At 39.8% G+C, this 27,568-nt stretch overlaps 2 protein-coding genes across 2 annotated transcripts in view; both read left to right on the top strand.

Annotated features, from left to right (window-relative positions):
* Positions 1–27,568, top strand: part of mrpl39 (mitochondrial ribosomal protein L39) — a 350,047-nt gene that overhangs the window by 29,718 nt on the left and 292,761 nt on the right. The window lies entirely within an intron of this gene.
* The window catches only part of jam2a (junctional adhesion molecule 2a), a 32,487-nt gene continuing 6,208 nt past the window's right edge, over positions 1,290–27,568 (top strand). Inside the window, 9 exon segments of the mRNA XM_062060118.1 lie at positions 1,290–1,768; positions 1,770–1,836; positions 12,197–12,262; positions 12,412–12,522; positions 17,273–17,422; positions 21,225–21,412; positions 21,494–21,596; positions 25,819–25,926; positions 26,082–26,097. Of these exon segments, the coding sequence (XP_061916102.1) occupies positions 1,352–1,768; positions 1,770–1,836; positions 12,197–12,262; positions 12,412–12,522; positions 17,273–17,422; positions 21,225–21,412; positions 21,494–21,596; positions 25,819–25,926; positions 26,082–26,097 (1,226 nt within the window). The 5' untranslated portion in view covers positions 1,290–1,351.

The following is a 27,568-nucleotide window of genomic DNA, read 5'->3' as shown; positions in this document are numbered from 1 at the left end:
GTTTGTATGGAGGAAAAGCGGACGTGACGACAGGTTCTAGAGGATGTTAAAGGCAGTGCCTTTAAGGCTCGCCCCCAATATTGGTGTCCGGGTGGAAATCGGGAGAAATTCGGGAGAATGGTTGCCCCGGGAGATTTTTAGGAGGGGCACTGAAATTCGGGAGTCTCCCGAAAAATTTAAGTGCTCCCCCTCTGGCCAAAATATGTAATAACAAGTGTGTGTAAGAAATTGAAATGCGCCCCCTTTGGCCAAAATTAATAAAATACATATGTATATAGAGACATACTGTAATAACTTGAAGTAAATAATGAAGATTAAAAACCAATTACAAACAAAAAATAAAGCAGTCTTTTTTTTTTACAATATGTCGACTTTTTTCTTATAAAATTGGGAACTTCTCATTGTCTTTCTGTTTCTGTAATATTCCAATATTGTCTTGTAAAATTATTACTTTTTACTGCAAAATGGTGACATTTGTCATATAAAATTCTGACTTATATCACAATATTGACAATTTTTTTGTTGTGACAAATTATGACTTATGTCAAAATTTTGCCAAGTAAAATTCCGAAAATTATTATAACATTGCCAACATTTTAAAGTTTTCTTATACAATTGTGACTTTTGGCGAGTAAAATTATGACTTTTCATAAAATTGCCAGAATGTTATGCTTTTTCTTGTTATTGAGTACAATTACGACTTTTATCATATTGCACAAATGTTCCGTTTTTCTTGTAAAATTTTGACTTGCGTTGAGTAAAATTACGACTTTTATTATAATACTGCCAAAAAAAAGCCATTATCGGTCATCCCTATTTTTTTACCCCAAATAGGTGAAATTAGATCATCTCCCACAGCACAGTGGTTGAAAAACACTGATAGACAAATTTTGTATTTATTTTTTTCATAAAGAAATACAATCATGTGTGCTTACGGACTGTATCCCTGCAGACTGTATTGATCTATATTGCTATATAATGTATATATTGTTTTTTATGTTGATTTAATTTTTTTTTTTTAAATATATATTGCGCGGACCACTGGTTGGAGACCACTGATATAGACCACAAGGAAGCGTTTTAAAAATTGCAAAAAAATCATAATATGACTCCTTTAATGCTGCAACATCACAAAAGCTGATTGGTAAAATTATTTTGCACTAGAAAAAAAATATTTTCATTTGAATTTGTTTAGCACAAACCATGCAGCAGCTAGTATAAAAATAGTTTGACATGAACGAAACGATGTGGAGGGGAAAAAAGCATGTTAATTCACAAAATTCTGCTCAGGACCCTGATGTAGCCCTGCTGTGAAGTACTGGGACAGGATGCACGGCGTGTCCGGCAGAGGATGCAGTGCGCGTCTTGGACGCGACGCTGCGCTCTCCGCTCTGCGCTCGGAGAGCCAAGCGCCACCCCGCCCCTTCCCTCCATCTCCACCTCAACCACAGACACGATCAGAGGACATTTCCCCGCGTCTTTGCGCTCGGATCCACGGCTCTCCGTCTTTCTTCCCCTCCCTCCCCCACCACCACCACCACCACCACCTCCTCCTCCTCCGCCGCCGCCAGGTTCAGATAGCGGCACACCGGCAGCCCCCGCGAAGCGCGCGCTGCGCTCATCCCCGCTGCGTGACGGTCCCCCTCCCGTCGCACCGAACCGGGAGAAGAGTGTCGGCCCTGGAAGCTGGATGAATTATCGGAGAGTTGTGGACAAGTGCGAGAAGAAAGCTGAGGCGTCGGAGCCGCCGCGTCGACGACACTCTCAAGCCGGAGTTGTGGGCGACAATGGAGGGGACGTCCATGTGTGTTCCGCTGCTGCTTCTACTCTTGCAATGTAAGTCCAACTATTTTATCACAACTTACCGCCACACGTCGTGTCTATGCCGTCATTGATGATTTATTACACGTTTGCGCCGCGAAGTTGTCCGGTGCGTGCCTCCGTGGAGGACGCAGACTATAGGTAGGACGCAGACTAGGTAGGACGCAGACTAGGTCGGCTTCCTACAAGTTGGACTTGGCCGGACGCCACCCGAGGGTGTGGGCGGCTTGGCGGTGCATGAGTGCATATGTGCATGAGTCCACCGGTTGGATCACTACCAAGGGCTTCAAGCTGGTATTGGAACATATTGCAAAGTGTGTGTGTGTGTGTGTGTGTGTGCATGTGTGTGTGTGACAAAACATGCACACAAGGGTCGACAGTGTGAGCGTTGGCACTGCAAGGAGACAAGTGGCATCCTGACATGGATGTGATGAGACAGTGCGAGTGAGTGACGCACGTTTTACTCTGGTCCCCACTTTGCCACCTGTCTAGTCAAGGCGTGTGTGTGTGTGTGTGTGTGTGTGTGTGTGTGTGTGTGTGTGTGTGTGTGTGTATGTGTGTATGTGTGTGTGTGTGTGTGTGTGTGTGTGTGTGTGTGTGTGTGTGTGTGTGTGTGTGTGTGTGTGTGTGTGTGTGTGTGTGTGTGTGTGTGTGTGCCTTCTTGAGACATCAACAAGGAAAAGTAGCTTCCATATGAGGAGCGGTGAACAAGTTAGGACATAAATCATGGTCCCAATTACGGAAAAACCATTGCATCTAATAGAGAATGTCTCATTTGCACCCCTGGTGGTGGAATCTATCAAAATGAGGATAGGCCTAAAAAAACATACTTGCCAACCTTGAGATCTCCGAATTCTGGCAATTTTATGAAAAGTCACAATTTTACTCGCCAAAAGTCACAATTGTATAAGAAAACTTTAAAATGTTGGCAATGTTATAATAATTTTCGGAATTTTACTTGGCAAAATTTTGACATAAGTCATAATTTGTCACAACACAAAAATTGTCAATATTGTGATATAAGTCAGAATTTTATATGACAAATGTCACCATTTTGCAGTAAAAAGTAATAATTTTACATAAAAGTAATAATTTTACAAGACAATATTGGAATATTACAGAAACAGAAAGACAATGAGAAGTTCCCAATTTTATGAGAAAAAAGTCGACATATTGTGAAAAAAAGACTGCTTTATTTTTTGTTTGTAATTGGTTTTTAATCTTCATTATTTACTTCAAGTTATTACAGTATGTCTCTATATACATATTTATTGTATTAATTTTGGCCAAAGGGGGCGCATTTCAAGAGATGTACATTGTAGCGTCCCGGAAGAGTTAGTGCGGCAAGGGGTTCTGGGTATTTGTTATGTTGTGTTACGGTGCGGATGTTCTCCCGAAATGTGTTTGTCATTCTTGTTTGGTGTGGGTTCACAGTGTGGCGCATATTTGTAACAGTGTTATAAATAATAAATAAATAATGATAAATGGGTTACTCTTGTATAGCGCTTTTCTACCTTCAAGGTACTCAAAGCGCTTTGACAGTATTTCCACATTCACCCATTCACACACTGATGGCGGGAGCTGCCATGCAAGGCGCTAACCAGCAGCCATCAGGAGCAAGGGTGAAGTGTCTTGCCCAAGGACACAACGGACGTGACTAGGATGGTAGAAGGTGAACCCCAGTAACCAGCAACACTCCGATTGCTGGCACGGCCACTCTACCCACTTCGCCACGCCGTCCCGTGTTAAAGTTGTTTATGCGGCCACCCTCGGTGTGACCTGTATGGCTGTTGACCAAGTATGCGTTGCATTCAGTTGTGTGTGTGTGTGTGTAAAAGCCGCGTTTATGATGTGGCTGGGTCGGCACGCTGTTTGACTGGAGGAAAAGCGGACGTGAAGACAGGTTGTAGAGGACGCTAAAGGCAGTGTCTTTAAGGCTCGCCCCCAATATTGGTGTCCGGGTGGAAATCGGGAGAATGGTTGCCCCGGGAGATTTTCCGGAGGGGCACTGAAATTCGGGAGTCTCCCGGGAAAATCGGGAGGGTTGGCAAGTATGCCTAAAAAGGAGGGATTTTTCAAATTGACTGTGTGTCGGTTTTTAAAAGGGCTCCCCCTCTGGTCAACATAGGAAATAAGTGTATGTAAAGAATTTAAGTGCTCCCCCTCTGGCCAACATATGTAATAACAAGTGTGTGTAAGAAATTGAAATGCTCCCCCTTTGGCCAAAATGTATTTTAAAAAAAAAATATATATATGTATATAGAGACATACTGTAATAACTTGAAGTAAATAATGATTAAAAACCAATTACAAACAAAAAATAACTAAAAGCAGTCTTTTTTTCCACAATGTCGACTTTTTTCTTATAAAATTGGGAACTTCTTCTCATTGTCTTTCTGTTTCTGTAATATTTTCTAGTAAAATTATTACTTTTATGTAAAATTATTACGTTTTAATGCAAATTGGGGACATTTGTCATATAAAATTCTGACTTGTATCACAATATTGCCAATTTTTTTGTGACAAATGATGACTTTTGTCAAAATTTTGCCAAGTGAAATTCCGAATATTATTATAACATTGCCAACATTTTAAAGTTTTCTTATACAATTGTGACTTTTGGCGAGTAAAACTATGACTTTTTATAAAATTGCCAGAATGTTATGCTTTTTCTACTTATTGAGTAAAATTACGACTTTTATCATAATATCGCACAAATGCTCCGTTTTTCATGTAAAATGTTGACTTGCGTTGAGTAAAATTACGACTTTTATCATAATACGGCCAAAAAGTTTCTCTTGTGAAATTGTGACCTTTTTCTTGTGAAATTCCAACTCATTTTTCACAACAGGTTTTTTTTATATTTGCATAGTATGTTTATATTATTAATGTTGGAAATACAAATCGTTATATATCTAGAAAGGGTGGTCCTAAAGAGGTAGGCATTATTCAGAGGTCTAAAGGTCTCAAGAAGTGTGCGTGTGTGTGTGTGTGTGTGTGTGCGTGTGCGTGTGTGTGTGTGTGTGTGTGTGTGTGTGTGTGTGTGTGTGTGTGTGTGTGTGTGTGTGTGTGTGTGTGTGTGTGTGTGTGTGTGTGTGTGTGTGTGTGTGTGTGTGTGTGTGTGTGTTTACTGTCAGTCATCCTTCACCACCAAGGCTCTAGCTGCTGATGTCTATACGGACTCTTGGCGCAAGGTTGTATTGTTGCAAAAAAAAAAAAAAAAAGAAGTCCAGCAGGAAGCGTTTTTAGGGTGGGTCCATGTGTCTCTCCCCCCTCCGTCTGACGCACACATTTACACAGTGGGACAGCTGTTGCTCGCGGGGTTACAGAGGCGCTTTGTTCCACCGGAGACACACTCTCCTCGCCCTCGCCCGTTATCTCTCCCACCCAGCCAGCCCGTAGGCTTCCTGTGTGGGGGTCCACCTCCCTCCCCTCTTCCCCTGCCAGGTGAAGAAGTGCCTTGCTCGCTGGTGCGCCGCGTTTCCGACCGTCGCTAATCAACACTCTTGTAATGAGGCTAGAGCTGCGTGCCAAGCGGCGAGCGTGCCATCTTTCTGTTTTTCCCGCCCAGGCGGCGGGAGGGCGGCTGTCTCTGGGTGAGTCGGAGCTGTCGCAGTGTTCGCTGGACGTTCACGCCAAGCACGGGGTGTGCGTGTTTGATGCCTGCGGAGGTGCCTGCCTACCTGCTGCCACCTGCGGGCCAGACCATACTTGCCAACCTTGAGACCTCCGAATTCGGGGGGGACGGGGTTTGGTGGTATATTGTAGCGTCCTGGAAGAGTTAGTGCTGCAAGGGATTCTGGGTATTTGTTCTGTTGTGTTTATGTTGTGTTACGGTGCGGATGTTCTCCCGAAATGTGTTTGTCATTCTTGTTTGGTTTGGGTTCACAGTGTGGCGCATATTTGTAACAGTGTTAAAGTTGTTTATACGGCTACCCTCAGTGTGACCTGTATAGCTGTTGACCAAGTATGTCTTGCAGTCACTCGTGTGTGTGTGTAAAAACCGCAGATATTATGTTTAGCTCCGTAACTAAAGTGCTTCGCCGATGTATTGTCGTGGAGATAAAAGTCACTGTGAATGTCCATTTCGCGTTCTCGACTCTCATTTTCAAGAGGATATAGTATCCTAGGTGGTTTAAAATACAAATCCGTGATCCACAATAGAAAAAGGAGAGAGTGTGGAATCCAATGAGCCAGCTTGTACCTAAGTTACGGTCAGAGCGAAAAAAGATGCGTCCTGCACTGCACTCTAGTCCTTCACTCTCACATTCCTCATCCACAAATCTTTCATCCTGGCTCAAATTACTGGGGTAATCGTCGCTTTCTCGGTCCGAATCGCTCTCGCTGCTGGTGTAAACAATGGGGAAATGTGAGGAGCCTTTCAACCTGTGACGTCACGCTACTTCCGGTACAGGCAAGGCTTTTTTTTTATCAGCGACCAAAAAAAACTTTGTGACTTCAATAATAAATATGGCAGTGCCATGTTGGCATTTTTTTCCATAACCTGAGTTGATTTATTTTGGAAAACCTTGTTACATTGTTTAATGCATCCAGCAGGGCATCACAACAAAATTAGGCATAATAATGTGTTAATTCCACGACTGTATATATCAGTATCGCTTGATATCGGAATCGGTAATTAAGTGTTGGACAATATCGGAATATCGGATATCTCTAATTAAAAGGCGCATTAACTAAAAGCTTTACTATAAAGAGAAGTTTTCAAATGTTTCTTAAAAGTTTCAACACAGTCAAGATCACGGAGGGACTGGTGCAAGTTGTTCCAGAGTCTGGGAGCTGTAGTCTGGAATGCCAGGTCTCCACGGGTTTTAAAAGAAGTTCTTGGGGGTCTTTAGAAGACCCTGGCCTGAAGACCGGAAAAGTAGGGGCATAGCAAGTCAATCAATCAATCAATGTTTATTTATATAGCCCTAAATCACAAGTGTCTCAAATGGCTGCACAAGCCACAACGACATCCTCGGTTCAGATCCCACATCAGGGCAAGGAAAAACTCAACCCAGTGGGATGACAATGAGAAACCTTGGAGAGGACGGCAGATGTGGGTGAGTGGGTGAGCCAATGAAGACTGGCTTCGCACCAGTCAAATGTCTGGTAGCCGCATTTTGTACAGTCTGAAGTTTCTTTAGTTGTTGAAAAAAGTGCAAATTATAGTTTTTTATAATTTAATGCGCAATATAGTGAAGTTGTAATATTTGAAGCGCGATATGGCGAGGGGCGACCGTAGAGCTAGGACTCTTGTTTCACTGCGCCAGCTGTAGCGCCGCGTTAGCATGGCGCTAACTGAAGAGGCCATGTGTTGGTCCTCCGCTCCGACGCCTTCGCGGCTAATTCGCAGCGCCGAAGCTGACGAGCGTTTTGTCGCCGCGCCAAAGCGTCACCGACGGGCGCGCACGGACTCTCTGGACGCCGTGTTGTCAAAAAGAGGCCCTTCGACGTGGCGGCGGGCCGGGTCCCTCCGTGTGACAGGAGCTGCTCCCATTCGCCGTCTTCGTGTCCGAGAGGATCTCCCTCGCCTTCAATCCACCCCCGCCTCCCCCGCCCTCAAGTCGTGTCATCTCCTCTCAGGGCCGCTCGCCTCTCCTTTGTGCTTCATCCCCGTCCTGCTTTAATCTCATTGTATCTCCCTCCCTCCTGCGCGTCATCCTTCAGCGAGACAATGTTTCTCTGAGGGTGTTAGTGCTGCGTGAGTCGTGGCTACAATCCTAATCCTTTTACACGTCCGCCGCTTGCACGGCGAGGGGGGGGGGAGAGAGAGAGCGTCCGGGGAGGGAGAGTGTGCACTTTTAATTCACTTAATTGAAAGTTTGACAAGCGAGGGTGCTGCGAATTGAGCCGTGTAGCAAAGTGTTTTAAAGCCCACGTTTCCCACGTGATTATCATGTAGCGGCACCAATATGAAAAACAGGGCTGGCTTCCTGTGACTTTGCTTCCTGGCCTTTGTCTTCGTGCTCAATTGCAGCGAGCTATTCTCAAACAATACTCAGGAAGTAGCTCAGCAAACCGGACAAAGTTCTCCAAATTAGAACGGGGTGTGCAGAAGCGCTTGGAAAAGAGTGGACGTGACATAGGGGTATACACCACCATCTTCACTAGGGGTGAAGATGGTGGTGTATTCCATTCCATACTCGACTCAGCACCATTCTGGATTCAAACCGATTCTCGCAATGTATTATTTGGTACAATGATTATAATGAAACAGGTTGCAGCAGGGGTGTCCAAACTTCTTCCACCAAGGGCCACATACTGAAAAGTTGAACTATTCAGTGCAAAAAAGAGCTGACAAAGTATAAGATTAAAAGACTAGATTTTAGTTTTTTTAAAAACCAACCAAAAACTAGTGAATTTTTCTGTCAATGCAGTAGTGTTGTCCCTATACCAATATTTTGGTATCAGTACCAAAATTATTTCAATACTTTTGTACAGTAAAAAAATTGCATTATTGGCTTTATTTTAACAAAAACTCTTACGGTACATTAAACATGTTTGTAATTGCAATTTTGTCCTTAAATAAAATAGTGAACATACAGGACAACTTGTCTTTTAGTAGTAAGTAAACAAACAAAGGCTCCTAATTTAGTCTGCTGACATATGCAGTAACATATTGTCATTTTCCATTCTATCATTTTGTCAAAATTATTAAGGACAAGTGGTAGAAAATGAATTATTAATCTACTTGTTCATTTACTGTTAATATCTGCTTACTTTCTCGTTTAACATGTTCTATCTACACTTCTGTTAAAATGTAATAATCACTTATTCTTCTGTTGTTTGATACTTTACATTAGTTTTGGATGATACCACAAATTTGACCCAATTGACCGGTACTTTTCAGAGGTGGTATAGTACCGAATATGATTCAATAGTATCGCGGTACTACACTAATACCGGTATACCGCACTACCCTACAATGCAGCGAGTTAATTTTACTCGGTAAGACGTCCTAAACTATGATTTGTATATCTAGAAATTAGAAGGACTTTTAAGATGGAAATAAGTATTTTATTCTGAAACAAGCACTCTTGCACTTGCTATTCTTAAACCAAACATCCTCAGGATGTTGCAGAAGCTTTTAACAAGATTTTCCACGAGGGAAAGCCAAAATATCTTATTTGAATATTTATTTTCTCCATTTTAATTCATTTTTAACTAGAACAGGCGTTCTTAACCTTTTTGACCTCAGGGCCCAACCTTTCCACTACAGGTGGGCTCGGATCCCACTCAAATATTAAAAATAATCCTACTCTTGTTTTTAATCATAGTCAATAATTATATCTGACTATACTTACAGTTTATAAGGGTAAACTTTGTAAAATGATATGAAAGCACGTGTTAATCACAAATGTTATTAATATCAAGGCTTAGGTCAGGCTGATTACAAAAATAAATACTAGACAAATATACAGCAAAAGAAGGGACATTTACATACGACTAAGCAGTGCTAAAATAAATCATACTAAATTAATAAATAATAATATATATTTTCCTTAAATAAACAAACTGTCGATAAAATTGAATTGCAAATGAAAATACCGTTTCACCACTTAAGTCATAATTTTTGCGCTTAAGAAACTTCTCTCCAGACTTCTTATGTTTGTTTGACATTGTCATTACTGCCACACGTGGCGGAAAAGTGTATTACAACTGATTAGTGTCGCGGCGGCGGACCCCAGCTGAGAAACAGATCTTTTGTAGCGGGCCTTAGCCCTATTGTTAAGAAACACTGAACTAGAATACACATAATATAATTCATGCTAAAATTAAGATTATGATTTAAAGTCAATGACGAAAAAAATTAGGGATGTAACAGTATCAAATCTCAGGGTATGATATTATTAATTTTCCTGAGGGAACTCTCCTGAAGGAATCAATAAAGTACTATCTATCTATCTATTGCGATATGTGCAACAACAAAAAAAGCTTGGTAAAAATGCCATAGTGTGTAAAAGGAATGTTTAAGATAAACATTTGGTGATTACCTCCGTGTGGTGAGATGTGACTGGCTGGCTCAGTGTTCCCATGGAAACGCTTGTGACGAAAGTGTTGCTTTGCAGAACTTTATTACCTCTGCCAAAGAGCTTATGTTTTGGCCAATGTTTGTTAGCAACATAACTCGAAACAGTTTTGCCTGGATTTTGATGACATTTTTCAGGAAATGTCCAAAAAGCCATTCCTCTCATCGACTACAAACACACTTTATTTCCTGCTTGCGGCGTGCCACGCCCCCACCTTGGCGCTGTGTGCAAAAGATTCTGGAAGATTTATTTCCAGACTCGGCCAACAGTACTAAAGGGAAGGAAAAAACGACACACCCAAGTTTTTGTTTCATACCATCAGGTGTCACGGTATTATTGTGAAGACGTAGAAACCAGAATACTACAATACCCTTGCACTCCTGCTAAAAAAAACTAAATAGCTCTTAAAAATTGGGAAATAAAAAAATAATACCATTTTAAATCTTGGCACGTGGCAGATAATTTGCAATGTGGGTGGCATTTTCATACATATTCATTTTGTTAAAAAAAAATGCTACAAAGAGATATATCATATTTAAAGACAAAAATTAGTGTCATCTTTGTGTTACAGGTGACGAAGTGAAGTGAAGTAAATTATATTTATATAGCGCTTTTCTCTAGTGACTCAAAGCGCTTTACATAGTGAAACCCAATATCTAAGTTACATTTTTAAACCAGTGTGGGTGGCACTGGGAGCAGGTGGGTAAAGTGTCTTGCCCAAGGACACAACGGAAGTGACTAGGTTGGCAGAAGCGGGGATTGAACCTGGAACCCTCAAATTGCTGGCACGGCCCCTCTACCAACCGCCCCAAAGAATACTGTTATTACAAGTTATTACAGGGGTGCCCAAAGTGCGGGCCGTAGCTCGAGTTTTGTTGACTGGTATAATATAGTCGGGGGGAAAAAAACTTAAAAATGGCAAAAAGACATTATGTAACGGGAAAAACTGATATTTTTATCAACACTTTGAAACACAGCTGGCACTAAGTTGTGTCAATAATATCCGTTTTTGTTTTTTTTACTAAATAAAAATGTCCTCAGCATGCTTTGATTTCTCCATGTTGGTGCACCCCAGTTATTAGAATCAAAATTTCTGTTTTTGTTTCTCATTAAATGACGTCATTTTGCTTTTTTTTCCCTCATGTTTTCTTACTGTTGTGTTTTTTCTGACAATATTTCCCGGGCCAAAAAAACTGGAGCTGCGGGCCGCAAATATCCCCCGGGCCACACTTTGGACACCCCTGGGTTAGACGTTAGAAAAGCTCCTTCTGGTTGCATGGAGATGGCCTTGAGCAACTTGAGCGTATCACTGCTAGTCTGCAACATACTGAAGCCAAATTAGTCTATAACGACGGGCTGTGAAAATAGGGAAAAGCTGCTGGTGGTGTGTTTGACGGAGAAGGAGATATACCGTAGAAGTCCAAATGCTGTACATTATTTCATAAAACTACTGTAGTTCTTTGCAGTACATTTCTATTGTATTGTTTTTATACAATATTTCTTTTTAAAAGGCATGTTACATGTTGAAACTGTGCTGTCTTGCAAAGGCCTAACATTTATTTCAATGAAAATTGATTGGAGATCCAAATGTTTTATGTTCCATCACAGAACCAATTAAGCTTGTAAAATGAGGTACTACAGACTTAAAAGCTTTTTATTTTATTTATCTTGTCTGTATCGCGTCTATACGCCTCGAGGGACATCCTCTTGAAAAATTGACACATCTTTGCTGTTTTTCAGAGGCTTTGAGAAGCTTTAATGCTAAGTAAGTTCTCTGGAGGCTTATTTCATATTAATGTAGTTCTAAAAAAAACAAAAAACTGCATGGCTTCTCCTTAATTTGCTGACCTACGGGAGAGCAGCTTTCGCGCGGCGGCACTTTAGCGCTTTCTCCCTCAGGTGACCTTCACCCGCATTCAACCCGTGAACCCGACCGTAATCACACTGATAAGCCAATCGTCATGCGGGGAAGTCACCGGCCGCTTCCTTTTCCTGTGGGGATGCGAGGTATCAGTGACATGCAGGAAGCAAACACAGACGTGTTGGCGGCCAAGCCCACGCTAAAGGCCACGCGCCACATCAGGTTAATCTGGACAAGCTGCCGCAGAGCTTTGCGAGGTGTTTGCCGCCCTTATCCTAACCTGCGCTTAAGGGGACATACGGCCATGCTGCTCCTTAACCCAGCGGGATTAAAGTGGAGGAGACAATAATCCTCCCCGTGCATCTTCTCATGAAGCATTCCGCTCGTGCAACATGGCGCACATTACCTCATTCACCTTGCCCCCTAATGGACGACAAGCAATATTGCTCTCCTTGTTAACTCTCCTTGTTCTCCTCCCCAGGTTGCCCCTCCCTTCCTGTCACCGTATCCACCAACAAACCCCGAGTGGAGGTGCACGAGTTTTCAGGTGAGGCCCAAAAAAATAAATACAAAAGCATCCAGGCCCTTTTTATGAGTTGATGCATCCTTGACAGTGAAGGCTTTAAATAGAACCAGATGTTTTTTTCAAGTGGGACTGGCGCCATAAATATCCCATTTTGTTTTTTTTTTTCTTAGATGCAGAGCTGTCCTGCATGTTCCGCACAGAGAGGGACCAGAACCCGCGCATCGAGTGGAAGAAGAGGGGGAAAGATGTGTCTTTTGTCTACTTTGACGGACAGTTCCGAGGTGAGAAAACACCACTATGGAGGGTAATTAGTGTCTTCATTACGAAAGCTTTTTTTTTTCTTTCTTTTTTTCAGTTAGTCAAAATACAAAATTCAGTGCAAAATAATTCAAAGCTCAAAACTCACCTCATTGGCTGGTTCTGACACGGGATCAATTGCAACAGTCTTAATTTACCAGAAGTGTTTTTGAGTTTTGAAACACTGAATTTTTATACACTAAATTTATTTTAAACTGAATTTTAAAACACTGAATTTCTTTGCGCTGAATTTTTTACACTGATTTTGAAACACTTTTTACACTGAATTTAAAATACTTAATTTTTTACGCTGAATTTTAAAACACTAATTTCTTTACACTGAATTAGAATTTTTTTTACACTGATGTTTTTTACACTGAATTTTAGAGCACTGAATTTTTATGCTTTTTTTTTTAAACACTGAATTTTAAAACACAGAAGGACAAGCGGTAAAAAATGGATGGATGGGTGGATTAATTTTTTGGACACTGAATTTTTTTACACTGAACTTTAAAACACTGAATTTTGATACTCTGAATTTATTTGCACTGAATTTTTTACACTGATTGTGAAACACTTACTTTTTTACACTGAATTTAAAATACTTAATTTTTTACACTGAATTTTGAAACACTAATTTCTTTACACTGAATTTTTATACACTGAATTAGAATTTTTTTTACACTGATTTTTTTTACACTGAATTTCATAACTTTTTTTTTTTTACACTGAATTTTAAAGCACTGAATTTTTATGCATTTTTTTAAACACTGAATTTTAAAACACAGAAGGAGATGGATGGATGGGTGGATGAATTTTTTGGACACTGAATTTTTTTTACACTGAACTTTAAAACACTGAATTTTGAACTCTGAATTTCTTTGCACTGAATTTTTTACACTGATTTTGTAACACTTACTTTTTTACACTGAATTTAAAATACTTAATTTTTTACACTGAATTTTAAAACATTAATTTCTTTACACTGAATTTTTATACACTGAATTATAATTTTTTTACACTGATGTTTTTTACACTGAATTTCATAACACCGTTTTTTTTACACAGAATTTTAAAGCACTGAATTTGTATGCATTTTTTTAAACACTGAATTTTAAAACAGAAGGACAAGCGGTAAAAAATGGGTGGATGAATTTTTGGGAAACTGAATTTTTTACACTGAACTTTTATACACTGAATTTCATAACACTGAAATTGTATACACTGAATTTCATAACACAGATTTTTTACACTGAATTTCATAACACAGATTTTTTACACTGAATTTTAAAACACTAAAAGGAACAAGCGATAGAAAATGGATGAATTTGTTTTACATTGATTTTTTGCACTGAATAGTTTTTGACTGAATTTTCAAACACTGATCTGAAAACACAGATTTTTTTCTACACTGAATTTTAAAACACTACATTTTTTACACTGAATTTTTCTGCACTGAATTTTTTTACACTGACGTTTTATACACTGCATTTTTAAACTGAATTTTTCTGCACTAATTTGTAGTGAATTTTCATACACCGATTTTATTACACTGAATTTTTCTGCACTGAATTTTAAGACACTGTTGTTGTTTTTGCACTGAATTTTTCAGCGCTGATTTTTTTTACACTGAATTTTTCTGCACTAAATTCTTTACATGGAATTTTTGTACACCGATTTTAAAACACTGAATTTTAAAACTGAATTTTTCTGCATTTATTTTTTTTACACAAAAATGTTCTGCACCGAATTTTAAAACAGATTTTTTTACACTAAATTTTAAAACACTGATTTTTTTTTTTTTAAACTGAATGGTTTTACACTGAATCCTTATACATACACATTTTGCTCACAAATTTGTATTCAATGAAATTGTCAGCATCATTCAGTAGCATGAATTCAGTGTCCAAAAAAAGCTTTCCTAATAAAGACACAAATTAACCCCCATACGCCACATTTGTTTTAATCAGCTTGCCGCTGCTGTCCCTGCTGGGAGGAGTTGGGCGCTCCCATAATGGGAGTGATGTTTCAAGCGGCGTCTGTGTGTGTCAGTGGTGCCAAGGCGTAAAATCTCCTAGCCTTGATCCATCTTCATTAAGGTTAAAGGACGTGGGTTTAATGTGCGATATAAATAATGAATCATAGCCTTCACCTGGCCGCAGTCGAATGCAGTTTAACCGGAGAGTTTTTACGCCGTCCAGCCTTCTAATTCCCTGACATCAGGTCCATGTATGTTACCTCGTGATACAGCCTAGGGTTGTCTAACTAACCTTCAAGTTAATACCAGCATGCAAAAATCACATTGATACAAGGACTGGCCTAAAATCGATATTGTTATATTGCAGCTACCTACGATAACAAAACACAACACAATATATTATTTGGAATATAAAAGATTATAGAACCATTTCAAAACTGTTTAGAAGAGCGCCTAATTTAGCTGCTGACATATGCAGTAACATATTATTAATGCACTTGCTATTTTACTGTCAATATCTGGTTACCTTCTGTTGTAACCTGCTTTTGTTTACACAACATGTAATAAATACTTCTGTTGTTTGGATACGCTACATTAGTTTTGGGCGATACTACAAATTTGAACATCGATCCAATACCAAGAAGTAGTTACAGGGGCAGTATTGGTCATATCAAAAATGTTACTAATTAACATTTTCAGGGTCATCAAATGATTACTGTATATTTTTCATCTCAATTGGCGGTGAAATATTGTCAATTAAATGTTTATTTCCTACACCACCTCTGATTTACATTTCTTGGTTGTTGTCCTTAAAGTCCAGGGACTTATTTCCTTAGTTTGTAAACAAAAACAACAAAAGTTTTTTTTTTTTTATAATAAAAAACTTCGATTGAACTACGCATCTACCAGGATACCACACCTGATACTATACTTGGTATCATTACTGTCGACATCTGTATCGATCCGCCCACCTCTGTTAAAATTTGAAAGCTCTAGCTTAGCCGTTAACGGTAAGCATATCCTCCTTGTAAGAAACATCATTCATTTTCCGCCATGGAGGTGAGGTTAACTGTCTGAGAAGTTTCTTTGCACTGAGGAGGGTTGTTAGCCGCTAGCTGGAATGCTACATAGCGTTGAGGACGTGTTTGTTCGCTTGTCGCTGTCAAATTTACAGAACACAAATAGAATGTGTCATCAACATGCATTATCACGATATAACTATAGAATTAAAAGCTCTATCATTGGCCATATTGATAATCACTAATCGATACCAGCTTTTTTCAGTATCGTTAGCACCGATTACTGCAGTATAACATTTTTTCCGGAGCCAGCTGTGTCAATTCTTTTTTTTTAAAATGTTTATTTAAGTACAAAAAAGTGAAATATTTTTATAATTCAAATCAGATTAATCACACTTTGGAATTTGGATTAATTATGATTAATCACAAGTGATTACTAACTTGCATAATTAAATATTTGCTTGAGAAAAGACCCCAATATTTGTACAGAAATGCAATTTTATTGTCATAATGAATGCACCGTATTTATTTGCCCAAAACTTGGTAACAGTTTTACCTAAAGTTCTTTCAGGCTGTATTTTGGAGTGAAATGTGACAGCGAGAACACCAGTCAGTCTCCTCACTCATTTATGAACTAACTTATACATCGATCTGATCACTGACAGTATAGCCGTTAAGGTAAAAGAGCTTGCACGGTCAAAATAAATAGCATGATTAATCTAATTGTGTACATGATTAATCATATGAATTAAACCGTTAACTTTGTCAGCTTTAATAAAAACACAAACATTGTCATTAAATATTTCTTTAGCCTTTTTATTTCATTACGAATGAGACGATATTGAAAGAATATTAAGATCAATATTGTTTGTTTTATATACATAAACGCTCCATGCCGTTGCTCTTCTTTTAAGAATGTAAAATAGTTATTTATGAGCACAGTAATGTTTTGAAATACTGGGAGGTTATAAGCCACCACTGTTTTTCTAATGTAGTTACCTCTTGGTGCGGATACTGCAGTTTCAATTACCGTATTTTTCGGAGTATAAGTCGCTCCGTAGTATAAGTCGCACCGGCCGAAAATGCATAACAAAGAAGGGAAAAAACATATATAAGTCGCACTGGAGTATAAGTCGCATTTTTGGGGGAAATGTATTTGATAAAACCCAACACCAAGAATAGACATTTGAAAGGCAATTTAAAATAAATAAAGAATAGTGAACAACAGGCTGAATAAGTGTACGTTAGATGAGGCATAAATAACCAACTGAGAACGTGCCTGGTATGTTAACGTAACATATTATGGTAAGAGTCATTCAAATAACTATAACATATAGAACATGCTATACGTTTACCAAACAATCTGTCACTCCTAATCGCTAAATCCCATGAAATCTTATACGTCTAGTCTCTTACGTGAATGAGCTAAATAATATTATTTGATATTTTACGGTAATGTGTTAATAATTTCACACATAAGTCGCTCCTGAGTATAAGTCGTACCTATGAAAAAAACTGCGACTTATAGTCCGTAAAATACGGTATGTGCAAAAGGTGTTTCAAGTACAGTCATCTTAAAAACTTGACAGTTTGAAACAGTTTTCAATAGGAAGTGAAATTAAAAAGTACACTGTTCTGTTTTGAAATTCATAGATATCAGTATCGATGACTGAAATTCTGATATCATGACAACACTAACAACTGAATCTTACTTTTTCAACACATCCTTGCTCTCAGGTCCGTTCGAGGGGCGGGCGAGCATCGAGGGAGCCACAGTGAAGTTGCGCCGGGTGACCCAGGAGGACGCTGGCGAGTACCGCTGCGAGATCAGCGCTCCTCTGGATTCTGTCAATTTGGGCGAGACCAACGTCACACTCCGAGTGTTAGGTAGGACCGACCGAGGATCTAAATATGAAATGTGAAGCTGTACCCCGGCTTTTACATTTTCCGTACTTTACTGCGTCTTCATGATAAAATTAAAGGAAAAAAATGACGAGGTAATATATTAACTGTGCGGTTTGTCTTACGCTTCTGAGTCATTTTCCACTATGCAGTCACAGTTTGTCCTCGGTGTGTTGTCGTAGTCAGGAAGTAGTCTTTGCCCTCAAGTTGAATGTCACACCAGCCGTTCATCTTAGTTGTAGTTTGGATTTCAAGTTTGGAGGTGTTGACATTGCCATGTAAAATCGCTTATGCTAATCAGTAGCATGTATATGGCATATACAATGTAAATTAGCGTCGAGGTAGAGCACTTAGAAAAGTGGAACCTTACGTGTGTTGGAGCGCCTTCTATCAGGCTAGCTCGCTTTGTTGACATGTGGAATTGTTACATGGGGGCAGGGGTGCTCAAAATATGATTCGCATCCATATCGCGATGTTTATTTATTCCAATTCTAAATCGATTTATCGTTTTAGAGAATCGATTTAAAATAAATAAATAAATTATTTGCGAATGTTTTTGTCTGTATTTAAGAATCGATTTTTGGATTAAAAACATCTAACAACTACCATTTATTTTGATATTACTATTAATATTATTATTGCTACTGTTGCTTTTATAATTTTTGGGTTTTCTTTTATGTAGTATAGTATTTAATAATTATTGTATTTGCTTTGTAAATGTCTAAGTATTGTAAAACTGCAATTTCGTTGGAGTTGCTCTATTTTCTTTTGATTGATTAACATTCTGTGATTTTTGTAAATACTATTTGAAAAATCCTTTTAAAAAAATGTTTTTTTAGGCCACTTTTTTATTTATTTAGATCATTTATCTACCAAATAACATATTACGGGAATCGTGTTGTATTCTGAATCAAATAGTCACCCCAAGAATGGGAATGGAGTAGAATCGTGAGGTGCCCACAGATTTCCACCTCTCACATAGGCAGTCCGCTATGAATCTGCCAGTGACAAGTAACGATGGAATTCGGTCGGTACCCATCTCTATTCGAGACACCCAAAAACATGAACACAAAACACATTTTATCGGAAATAATTCTTAGATCCCTTCACTGGCTTCCTGTTCCACTCAGGATTGAATTCAAAATCTCCTCACTAACTCACCAGTGCCTCCATGGAAATGCCCCCGTCTACCTTAAAGAACTGCTCACCCCCAAATCCTCCACACGACACCTCCGCTCCAAACAGGCTAACCTCCTCCAACCTCCAAGGACAAAGCTACGAACTATGGGAGATCGGGCTTTCTGCTCCGCTGCTCCCAGTCTGTGGAACGCTCTCCCTGACCACCTGAGGGCACCTCAGACTGTGGATGCTTTTAAAAAAGGCTTAAAAACCCATCTTTTTAAAAAAGCCTTTTTATAGATGTTTATAGATATGCATGCTGGTTCTAGCTATTGGGCTGCTTCTAGTTTTATATTTTATTTATTTTTATTATCTTTTATTATTATTACTATTTTCTTTTTCTTTCTTTTTTTAACACTGTGGCACTTTGAGGTTGTTTGCTCAACGTAAAATGTTTTTTACAAATGAAATCTATTATTATTATTATTATTATTAGTTTGACATGTAGAAAATCATGTAAAATACATTTAAAAAAAACCAAATGAAATGTAAACAACTAAATTGTTTTGAGAGCCACGTTACCAAAAAGCTAAGGACCATACTTCTCCCTTCAGTATTAGTTTTTTTAGACATTTTCCAGAGAACCAGTGTCCTCTACAGTAGACATTTGATTTTTGGTATCTTTATTTTGTCAGAGTTGCAGGAGTGCTGTGTTGTTTTTCAGGACCTTCTGCAAAAAAGCCTATCAAAGATCATCTCTATGACCACACTCCAGGGTTTTTAAATGTGAGTCTCTCACACGTTTTTTTTTTTACTGAACTCAGAGGCCATCAGTTGAAAAGCCCAAATGATGAAAAAGAGAGGACCTAAAATAGAACCTTGAGGAACACCACTAGTATAACTAAAGAAGTTGATTAAATGACTACTGACCGTATCTGAAATAAACAATCTACAGCAGGGGTGTCAAACTCAAATACAGAGTGGGCCAAAATTTAAAACTGAACAAAGCCGCGGGCCAAGGTTGAACAAATTAACCTTTTCATAGGGACCCAAACAAGTTTTGCATTGAATATTGAACAAGCAAGGCTTATATAACTTTATAGTGACATGCAAAATCGAGTTTCAAATAATAATAATAATAATTCAAAAATATCAATGGCATATCAAATAAAATGTAAATAAAAATTGAATGCCTCTTTTCTATTTGCAGCCTTCTGAGGTAAATATCAAAATCAACTTTTTCCACAGGTTAATAATAAATTTGAAAATAAAATAACAATAATGAATGAATCAAACATTCAAGCCTTGAAGTAGCAAGAGAAAGTGCATGAATAAAACGTTAATTATTGCTCAGTTTACTACACTGATTTGCTTTAACACTGAATATGGAACAAGCAACGCTTATACAACTTAATAGTGCAAAATCAACTTTCAAAAAACTAACGAAAAAACATCAATGGTATATTACATAAAATTTAAATAAAAAATGTAATGCCTCTTTTCTATTTGCAGCCTTTTGAGGTAAATATCAAAATTAACTTGGTGGGTGGAGGCGGGGTTTGGTGGTAGCTGGGGTGTATATTGTAGCGTCCCGGAAGAGTTAGTGCTGCAAGGGGTTCTGGGTATTTGTTCTGTTGTGTTGATGTTGTGTTACGGTGCGGATGTTCTCATGAAATGTGTTTGTCATTCTTGTTTGGTGTGGGTTCACAGTGTGGCGCATATTTGTAACAGTGTTAAAGTTGTTTATACGTCCACCTTCAGTGTGACCTGTATGGCTGTTGACCAAGTATGCGTTGCATTCACTTATGTGTGTGTAAAAGCCGCATATATTATGTGACTGGGCCGGCACGCTGTTTGTAGAGGTTGTAGAGGACGTTGAAGGTAGTGCCTTTTAAGGCACGCCCCCAATAATGTTGTCCGGATGGAAATCGGGAGAAATTCGGGAGAATGGTTGCCCCGGGAGATTTTTCGGAAGGGAGTCTCCCGGGAGGGTTGGCACTCATACTTATGAGTATTAGCGGCACCGCCGCTGTATAATACCGGCGGGCCAGCTCTAATGTTAATTTGATATTGCCTCAAGGGCCAAATGAAATTACACGGCGGGCCAGAGTTTGACACCCATGATCTACAGCAACACCTTAGTTACATACATCCCATTAGGAAAAAATGTGTAGGGGCCAAAAATAAGAGGACTTAAAGTGGTGCCACCTCAGTTATGTCAATCACAAGTTTGGACCTTAGTGTTCTATGTTTTCTAGCAAGGTTAAAATGTCAATGTGAGGATCTACATATGTGTTCACAGTGGTCCAAGTTCCTCTATACAACACGAGCACTCTCGTGTGTTTAGGAATTTGCTGCACAAATGTGTGTCTCCCAAGTTTTGAACTGACCTCAGGTGACGGATGAAAAGCCCTGCTTGGAGTTCTGTCTTTAATTCAATAGTGTCCCTTGCCTTCTTTATCCAAATGTTGGAACTTTCTTTGGCCCCACGATGTACTAAAAAAGCACAGATATTGAGTCAATAGTTTGTTATACACAATGTCTGGCTGTACTTTAACCAAGATGGGATATACGAAAACTGGGGCAGACTTTTGGCGAAAAAGAAGGAATATTACAAAATAAACCTGTACACTGGAATGGCTTGTGCAGTGATCACGTACTCCCACAGTGCCCCCGAACACGCCGTCCTGCCAAATCCCGAGTGCGGCGGTCACGGGCTCTGCAGTGCAGCTGCGCTGTCGGGACCAGCAAAGCATCCCGCCTGCTACGTATTCCTGGTACAAGGACAACCTGCTGATGAGCGTGACACGCCACGCCAACGCCACCTATCTAATCAACTCCCACACAGGAGTACTGGTGAGTATTTTTACTATCAGAACGCCGAAGTTGCTCCAGGACATTCATCAGTCTCCAGTCTACTGTCTGTCTGGTCCGCAGGAATTCAAAGCTGTGGCAAAAGAGGACAGTGGTCGTTACAGCTGCCTGGCTTCCAACGGCGTGGGGAAGCCTAAGATGTGCGAGGGCAAGCACATGACGATAGGTATGTGTGTGTGTGTGTGTGTGTGTGTGTGTGTGTGTGTGTGTGTGTGTGTGTGTGTGTGTGTGTGTGTGTGTGTGTGTGTGTGTGTGTGTGTGTGTGTGTGTGTGTGTGTGTGTGTGCGCACTCACACCTTTCAGCACTGGGCAAAATCAGCGAAGCACTGGAGAGGAAAAGCCCCCCGCTTGTAAAATATGAACGAGTCCTCACCTTTACCAGCAAGTTGATACGCCATGAAGGACTTCTTTGTGTATTTTGGTCCAAACTAGAACTTCAGCTGTAAAAAAAAATAAGATTGTTCTTAAGGCTGTCTTCAAATAATCGACGATTCGATTCAGAGGAGTATGATTCAACTGTTAATCTCGCAGTGGAGTCGTCAGGCATTAAACAATGCAATCTCTACGTGTTTGTTCATTTATCCGCGGAAAAAGTTGCATTACTTTAAAAAGTATCTGAAATAATCACCTTATAGTGTAGACTGACCATACGTCCTCTTTTCCCCGGACATGTCCTCTTTTGCGGGGCTGTCCGGGCGGGGTTTCTTAAATGCCTCAAATGTCCGGCATTTTGAGTCAGGGTTGCGTGTATTTTCAATGTACGTCCAGGGTTAAGAAGGGGTTAAAAACAAAACAAATTGTGAAGGTGTGCGCACGCGCCAGCATTTGTGAGGGAGGGGCAGAGACAGAGAGAGTGAGGGAGTTGATTGATTGACATACTTGCCAACTCTCCCGATTTTCCCGGGAGACTCCCGAATTTCAGTGCCCCTCCCGAAAATCTTCCGGGGCAACCATTCTCCCGAATTTCTCCCGATTTCCACCCAGACAACAATATTGGGGGCGTGCCTTAAAGGCACTGCCTTTGCATGCCGGCCCAATCACATAATATTTACGGCTTTTCACACACATAAGCGAATGCAAGGCATACTTTGTCAACAACCATACAGGTCACACTGAGGGTGGCCGTATAAACAACTTTAACACTGTTACAAATATGCGCCACACTGTGAACCCACACCAAACAAGAATGACAAACACATTTCGGGAGAACATCCGCACCGTAACACAACATAAACACAATAGAACAAATACCCAGAACCCCTTGCAGCACTAACTCTTCCGGGACGCTACCATATACACCCCCCACTACCTCCTACCCCTAGTTGATGTAGACTCCAGAGATTTAAGCGTTAAATATAAAATGTATGTATTCCCTGGCACACCATTATCATCATTTCATGACCCAAGCAAAACACTTTTTACACATTTATACTGAAATAAATACACCTACAACTTATTAAACAAAAACATAGAAAGAACTACCAGCAGCGGTAAAGTTCAGATCCATGAAGGAAAGAAGAAAGTGAATGAATGTTTATAGCTGAATAAATTTACATATGCATACAAATTTGTCTTCTTTTTTTATTATTTATTTTAATGAATTAAGTAACGTTTATGACAACCTTTTTCCAAAACACAATATAGAATGTGAGATATAACAGGACAATGCATACTTTTATCATTTTTTTTCAAAACGCTTACAAAAAAGTGGGACCCCAAAAATTTACTGTGGGACCCCATTTTTATGACTTGATGGGGTCCATGGGACTCCATTTTGAAAATTCCTAGTGCCAACACTGCTGTCAACAGAGGAGAAAAAATGCTTTATTTAAATAAATATATTATTTATAAAGCAAGTTCAAGTTCTTTGGAAAATGTTCACCTAGTCTCGGCCTTGGCACGCATATGTGTCCTCTTTTTGGGATTTCAGAATATGGTCAGCCTATTATAGTGGATAGATTTACATCATGTGACGTAAGGGTTGCGCAATATAGACGATATAAATGTGGCCGTTATATCTTGATAATGCATGTTGATTACACGTTCTTGCCGTGTCCTGCAAAATTTGACAGTGACAAGCGAACAAACGTGTCCTTAGCACAATGTAGCGTCCTTGCTAGCGGATATTGTCCCTCCACTGTGCAAAGCCGCTTCTAAGTCGGCAATTATCGCCTCCATGGCGGCAAATAAACTACCTTTCCTACAAGTATCATCCTAGGATGAGGAAGAACTAAACACGCTACACTACACACCGTAGAAAGATATGCTAACTGCTACGCTAGAGCTCTTGAATGTAAACAAAGGTGGGCGGATCAATACAAATATCGACAGTAACAATACTAAGTAGTACAGTGCCATGTCGATACCACAGTGGTTAGAGCAATATTTTTTATTATCAAAAAATCTTAAGTCGTTTTTGTTTTTGTTTACAAACTCAGGAAATAAGTCCCTGGATAACGGAGGGCTTTAAAGGCTAAAAGAAAGGATTTACATCAGGGCCAATAGTAAGAAATAATCCTGTGTTTTTGTCTGATTATAATTATGATCTTGAAATTTTGACGTATCAGTATTCTATAGCGTGTGCCTCACAATACGAAGGTCCTGGGTTTGATCCTGGGCTCAGGATCTTTCTGTGTGGAGTTTGCATGTTCTCCCCGTGACTGCGTGGGTTCCCTCCTACCTCCGAAGACATGCGCCTGGGGATAGGTTGATTGGCAACACTAAACTGGCCCTAGTGTGTGAGTGTGAATGTTGTCTGTCTATCTGTGTTGGCCTTGCGATGAGGTGGCGACTTGTCCAGGGTGTACCCCGCCTTCCGCCCGAATGCAGCTGAGATAGGCTCCAGCACCCCGCGCGACCCCGAACGGGATAAGCGGTAGGAAATGGATGGATGGACAGTATTCTATAGTGTGTGACAACCATTGGTACTTTAACTTTAACTATAGTATACCTATACAGCAGACCTGGGCAAATTAAGGCCCGGGGGCCACATGCGGCCCGTTAAGCTTTTCAATCTGGCCCGCCGGACATTCCCAAATATTTTTTTTAGATCTTTAAGATGGAAAGTCTAGCTGCCATTATGATGTGCAGTGATGTTTTCTAATGACCGTAAGTCTTCAACTATACAAAGTATTTCAATGGTTGGAATCTGCGCTTATGGATGATATACCAGTTACTATGGTAATATAATTAGTTACTATGGTAATCGAATTAGTTACTATGATCATCTAATTAGTTACTATGGTCATTTATTTAGTTACTATGGTAATCTACGTCACAGCAGCTCAGACGAGGCACCAAGCAGTGTGGGCGGGAAGCGTTTCCACAGACGCGGAAGGAGATTTTCACAACAAAGTTCTAAAGCTTAGTGATATATCAGATATATCAGATTGTCGGTGGGTTTATTTTGCACTCTTCGCATTCATATTCCACTTGATTGTAAAATATGTTGATCAAAACGGGGTGTGACGTTCATATTTTGTCAATATTCAGTGTTTTATCGTTCATAGAAAAATGTTAAATTCCATTTTGTTTTTTAAGGCGGTCTGTCATAACGTTTTTAGCATTCAATCAGACATTATTGTGAGGTTTTGTATTAGTGCCCCTAAAAATAGATATGCCGGCCCCCAGACACATTTTTTTCTGTAAATGTGGCCCCCCGAGTCAAAATAATTGCCCAGGCCTGCTATACAGGGTTTCTGCGGGTCATCAAAAAAAGCATTCAAAGCAATTACATGGATTTTGCGAAAATTAAGGTCTTAATTAGCATTAAAAAGCAAAAATTACGTTAAAAAAATTTCATACAATTGCAATTGGCAACAAAAAAAGACAACAAACAAAACACCCGACCCAGTTTTTCCTATTGGGAAAAAAAAACTGCACTTCAAAATGTTCAATAATTATTTAAAGAGCATTTTTTTCCAGCAGAGATTGAGAGTCCATTGTATTACATTTTTTATATGTTTAGTTTGTTTACATATTTAGCACAATTAACTTATTGACCTTCCAATTACAATGGCAAAAAATACCACAAATGAAAAATATGTTTATGCGTTTGAAAGCGTTACTTGCATTATTAATATATATATGTTTACAAAATTATTTAATTTGGCCACAGTTAATGTCAACTATTTTGTCCATATAGACAATTGTATGCTTTTGACTACATATAAAAATGATCTGCAGCCCGACATGGGCATTCAATGTGTTTTAAGTTGCATTAAAAAGCATTAAATTAGATCTGTTGATAACTGCAAAAACATTACACTGACTACTATCATCACAATCAGTTTTTTCCCCTCTTAAAAAACAATGCCATAGATTGCAATGATAGTGGACTATGGGCAAAATGTAACGAATCGTTAATTGTGTTTGTGTTGCCATTCCAGAGGACGTCAACGTCACGGCCGTGGTGGTTGCAGTGATTGTGGTCTGCCTGCTCGTCATGGTCTGCGGCTGCGGGGGATTCCTGCTTCACCGCAATGGCTTCTTCAGCCGTGAGTTGTCTCGTCGCCACTGCCTTGTTCCACTTAATAGACTTTTTTATTTTTTATTTAAATTAACCACGGCAGGCCCGTTGTTACTGAATAAAAAAAAGTGATGTCTGCCTCTCGTTTTGCCTTTGCATGGCCCGCGTGGGATCATCTGCCAGCAGGACACAGAGGAAGGTAAGAGCTCTGTGATTGCATTAACATTGACGTGAGCAAACATGGCCTAATATCGTAAACAGAGGATTGAAGGGACGGGGGTTTGTTGTTGCACTTAGACGCGTGTCTGCGTGCTGAGTCAGGCCAGAGCGGAGTGACAGCTGTGTGTCTATAAGGGTGTATATATGGCACCGGCACATGTAAATAACACTTGCGCGGTACATCTGTCCAAACTTTGTCTGACAATTGAGCTGACCCAGCAAGCGCACACAATCGCCGTGACTTAATTGTGCAGTAATTAGTGGCTGTTAATCAGCTAGGAGATGTCAGATGATTGCAGCCTATTAAACTGATTGGACGGGATCACTTGAGAAGGATTATTGAGAAGAGTTGCCATAACGACACAGAGTGACAGGACATTCGAAGGCCCGGCTGACCACGCACGCGCTGGTGTGACCGACCGACAGGATCCCGCCTGACTTTATATGATGACTCGCTTGTTGCCGTGCAGCGTTTGACGGAGAGGCGGCGCGGAGCCTCGTCGCGGAGCTCTTTTGTCGAGGTTAAAGTCTGATGCTTATCCCACCGAGCTAACTGGAGCTGTCAGTGTCAACTTCCTATTTATAGCAGCCACTTCTTCACAGAGACGATGCGACGTGTTTTCCGATGCACGATTCAAACAAGGCACGGAAGTAGATCAGGGATGTATCTCGACTTGACTAAATACATTAAAACGGTCACGCCGGGTTTGGAGGGTTCGAACATCATCCAAACACACAACAAAACAAAGAGATGAAGAGTGGGCCTAAACCGGAGCCTTGGCTAACGCCAGAGGCAGTAAAAAGCACTTATTTCAGCCTTATTTCTATTGGATGCTGCATGTGAATGGATCATCACTCGACCACCTGAGCGCTGCCACATCATGACTGGCTGCATGATGTACATGTGCTACATGGCTGATAGGGGTGTCCCGATACAACTTTTTCCCTATTCTATTGGCCGATAGCAACATACATCAACACGAATCATACAAACCTTTGTTCTGTGGTTTTATAGAATATTACAAAGGGCTTGATCATGTGAAATGACTCAAACAAAAGAACATCTGTAGATATGAAAAACACTAACCTATTCCTTGTTAATCTCCTAGAATGGACTTAAGCTGTCTTTTAGGTGAAGCGGAGTGGTAATTAGTAGGACTGGGAATCTTTGGGGCACCCACTCGATACGATTCTCGATTCAAAATCCATACTTTTTAACAACATTGGGTGCCAGTTCTATGATTAACTACATTCCTTCGTCAAATAGATAACAGCTCCGATAACTTTCTATATTACTTAAAAGAAAACTGGTTTTGTTTAATAAAATTCTAGCCAAACATTTAATAAAGTAAATACAAATAAGGAAACAAGAGAAGTATCCCACATTTCTCTTTTCTAAAGTAAATCTCAACAGAAGGCGGGGCGTCTACGTCAAAAAGTGTCTGAACAGG

Source organism: Entelurus aequoreus, linkage group LG01 (assembly GCF_033978785.1).
Source record: "Entelurus aequoreus isolate RoL-2023_Sb linkage group LG01, RoL_Eaeq_v1.1, whole genome shotgun sequence".
NCBI lineage: Eukaryota > Metazoa > Chordata > Actinopteri > Syngnathiformes > Syngnathidae > Entelurus > Entelurus aequoreus.
This window is presented reverse-complemented; position numbering and strand designations above follow the sequence as displayed.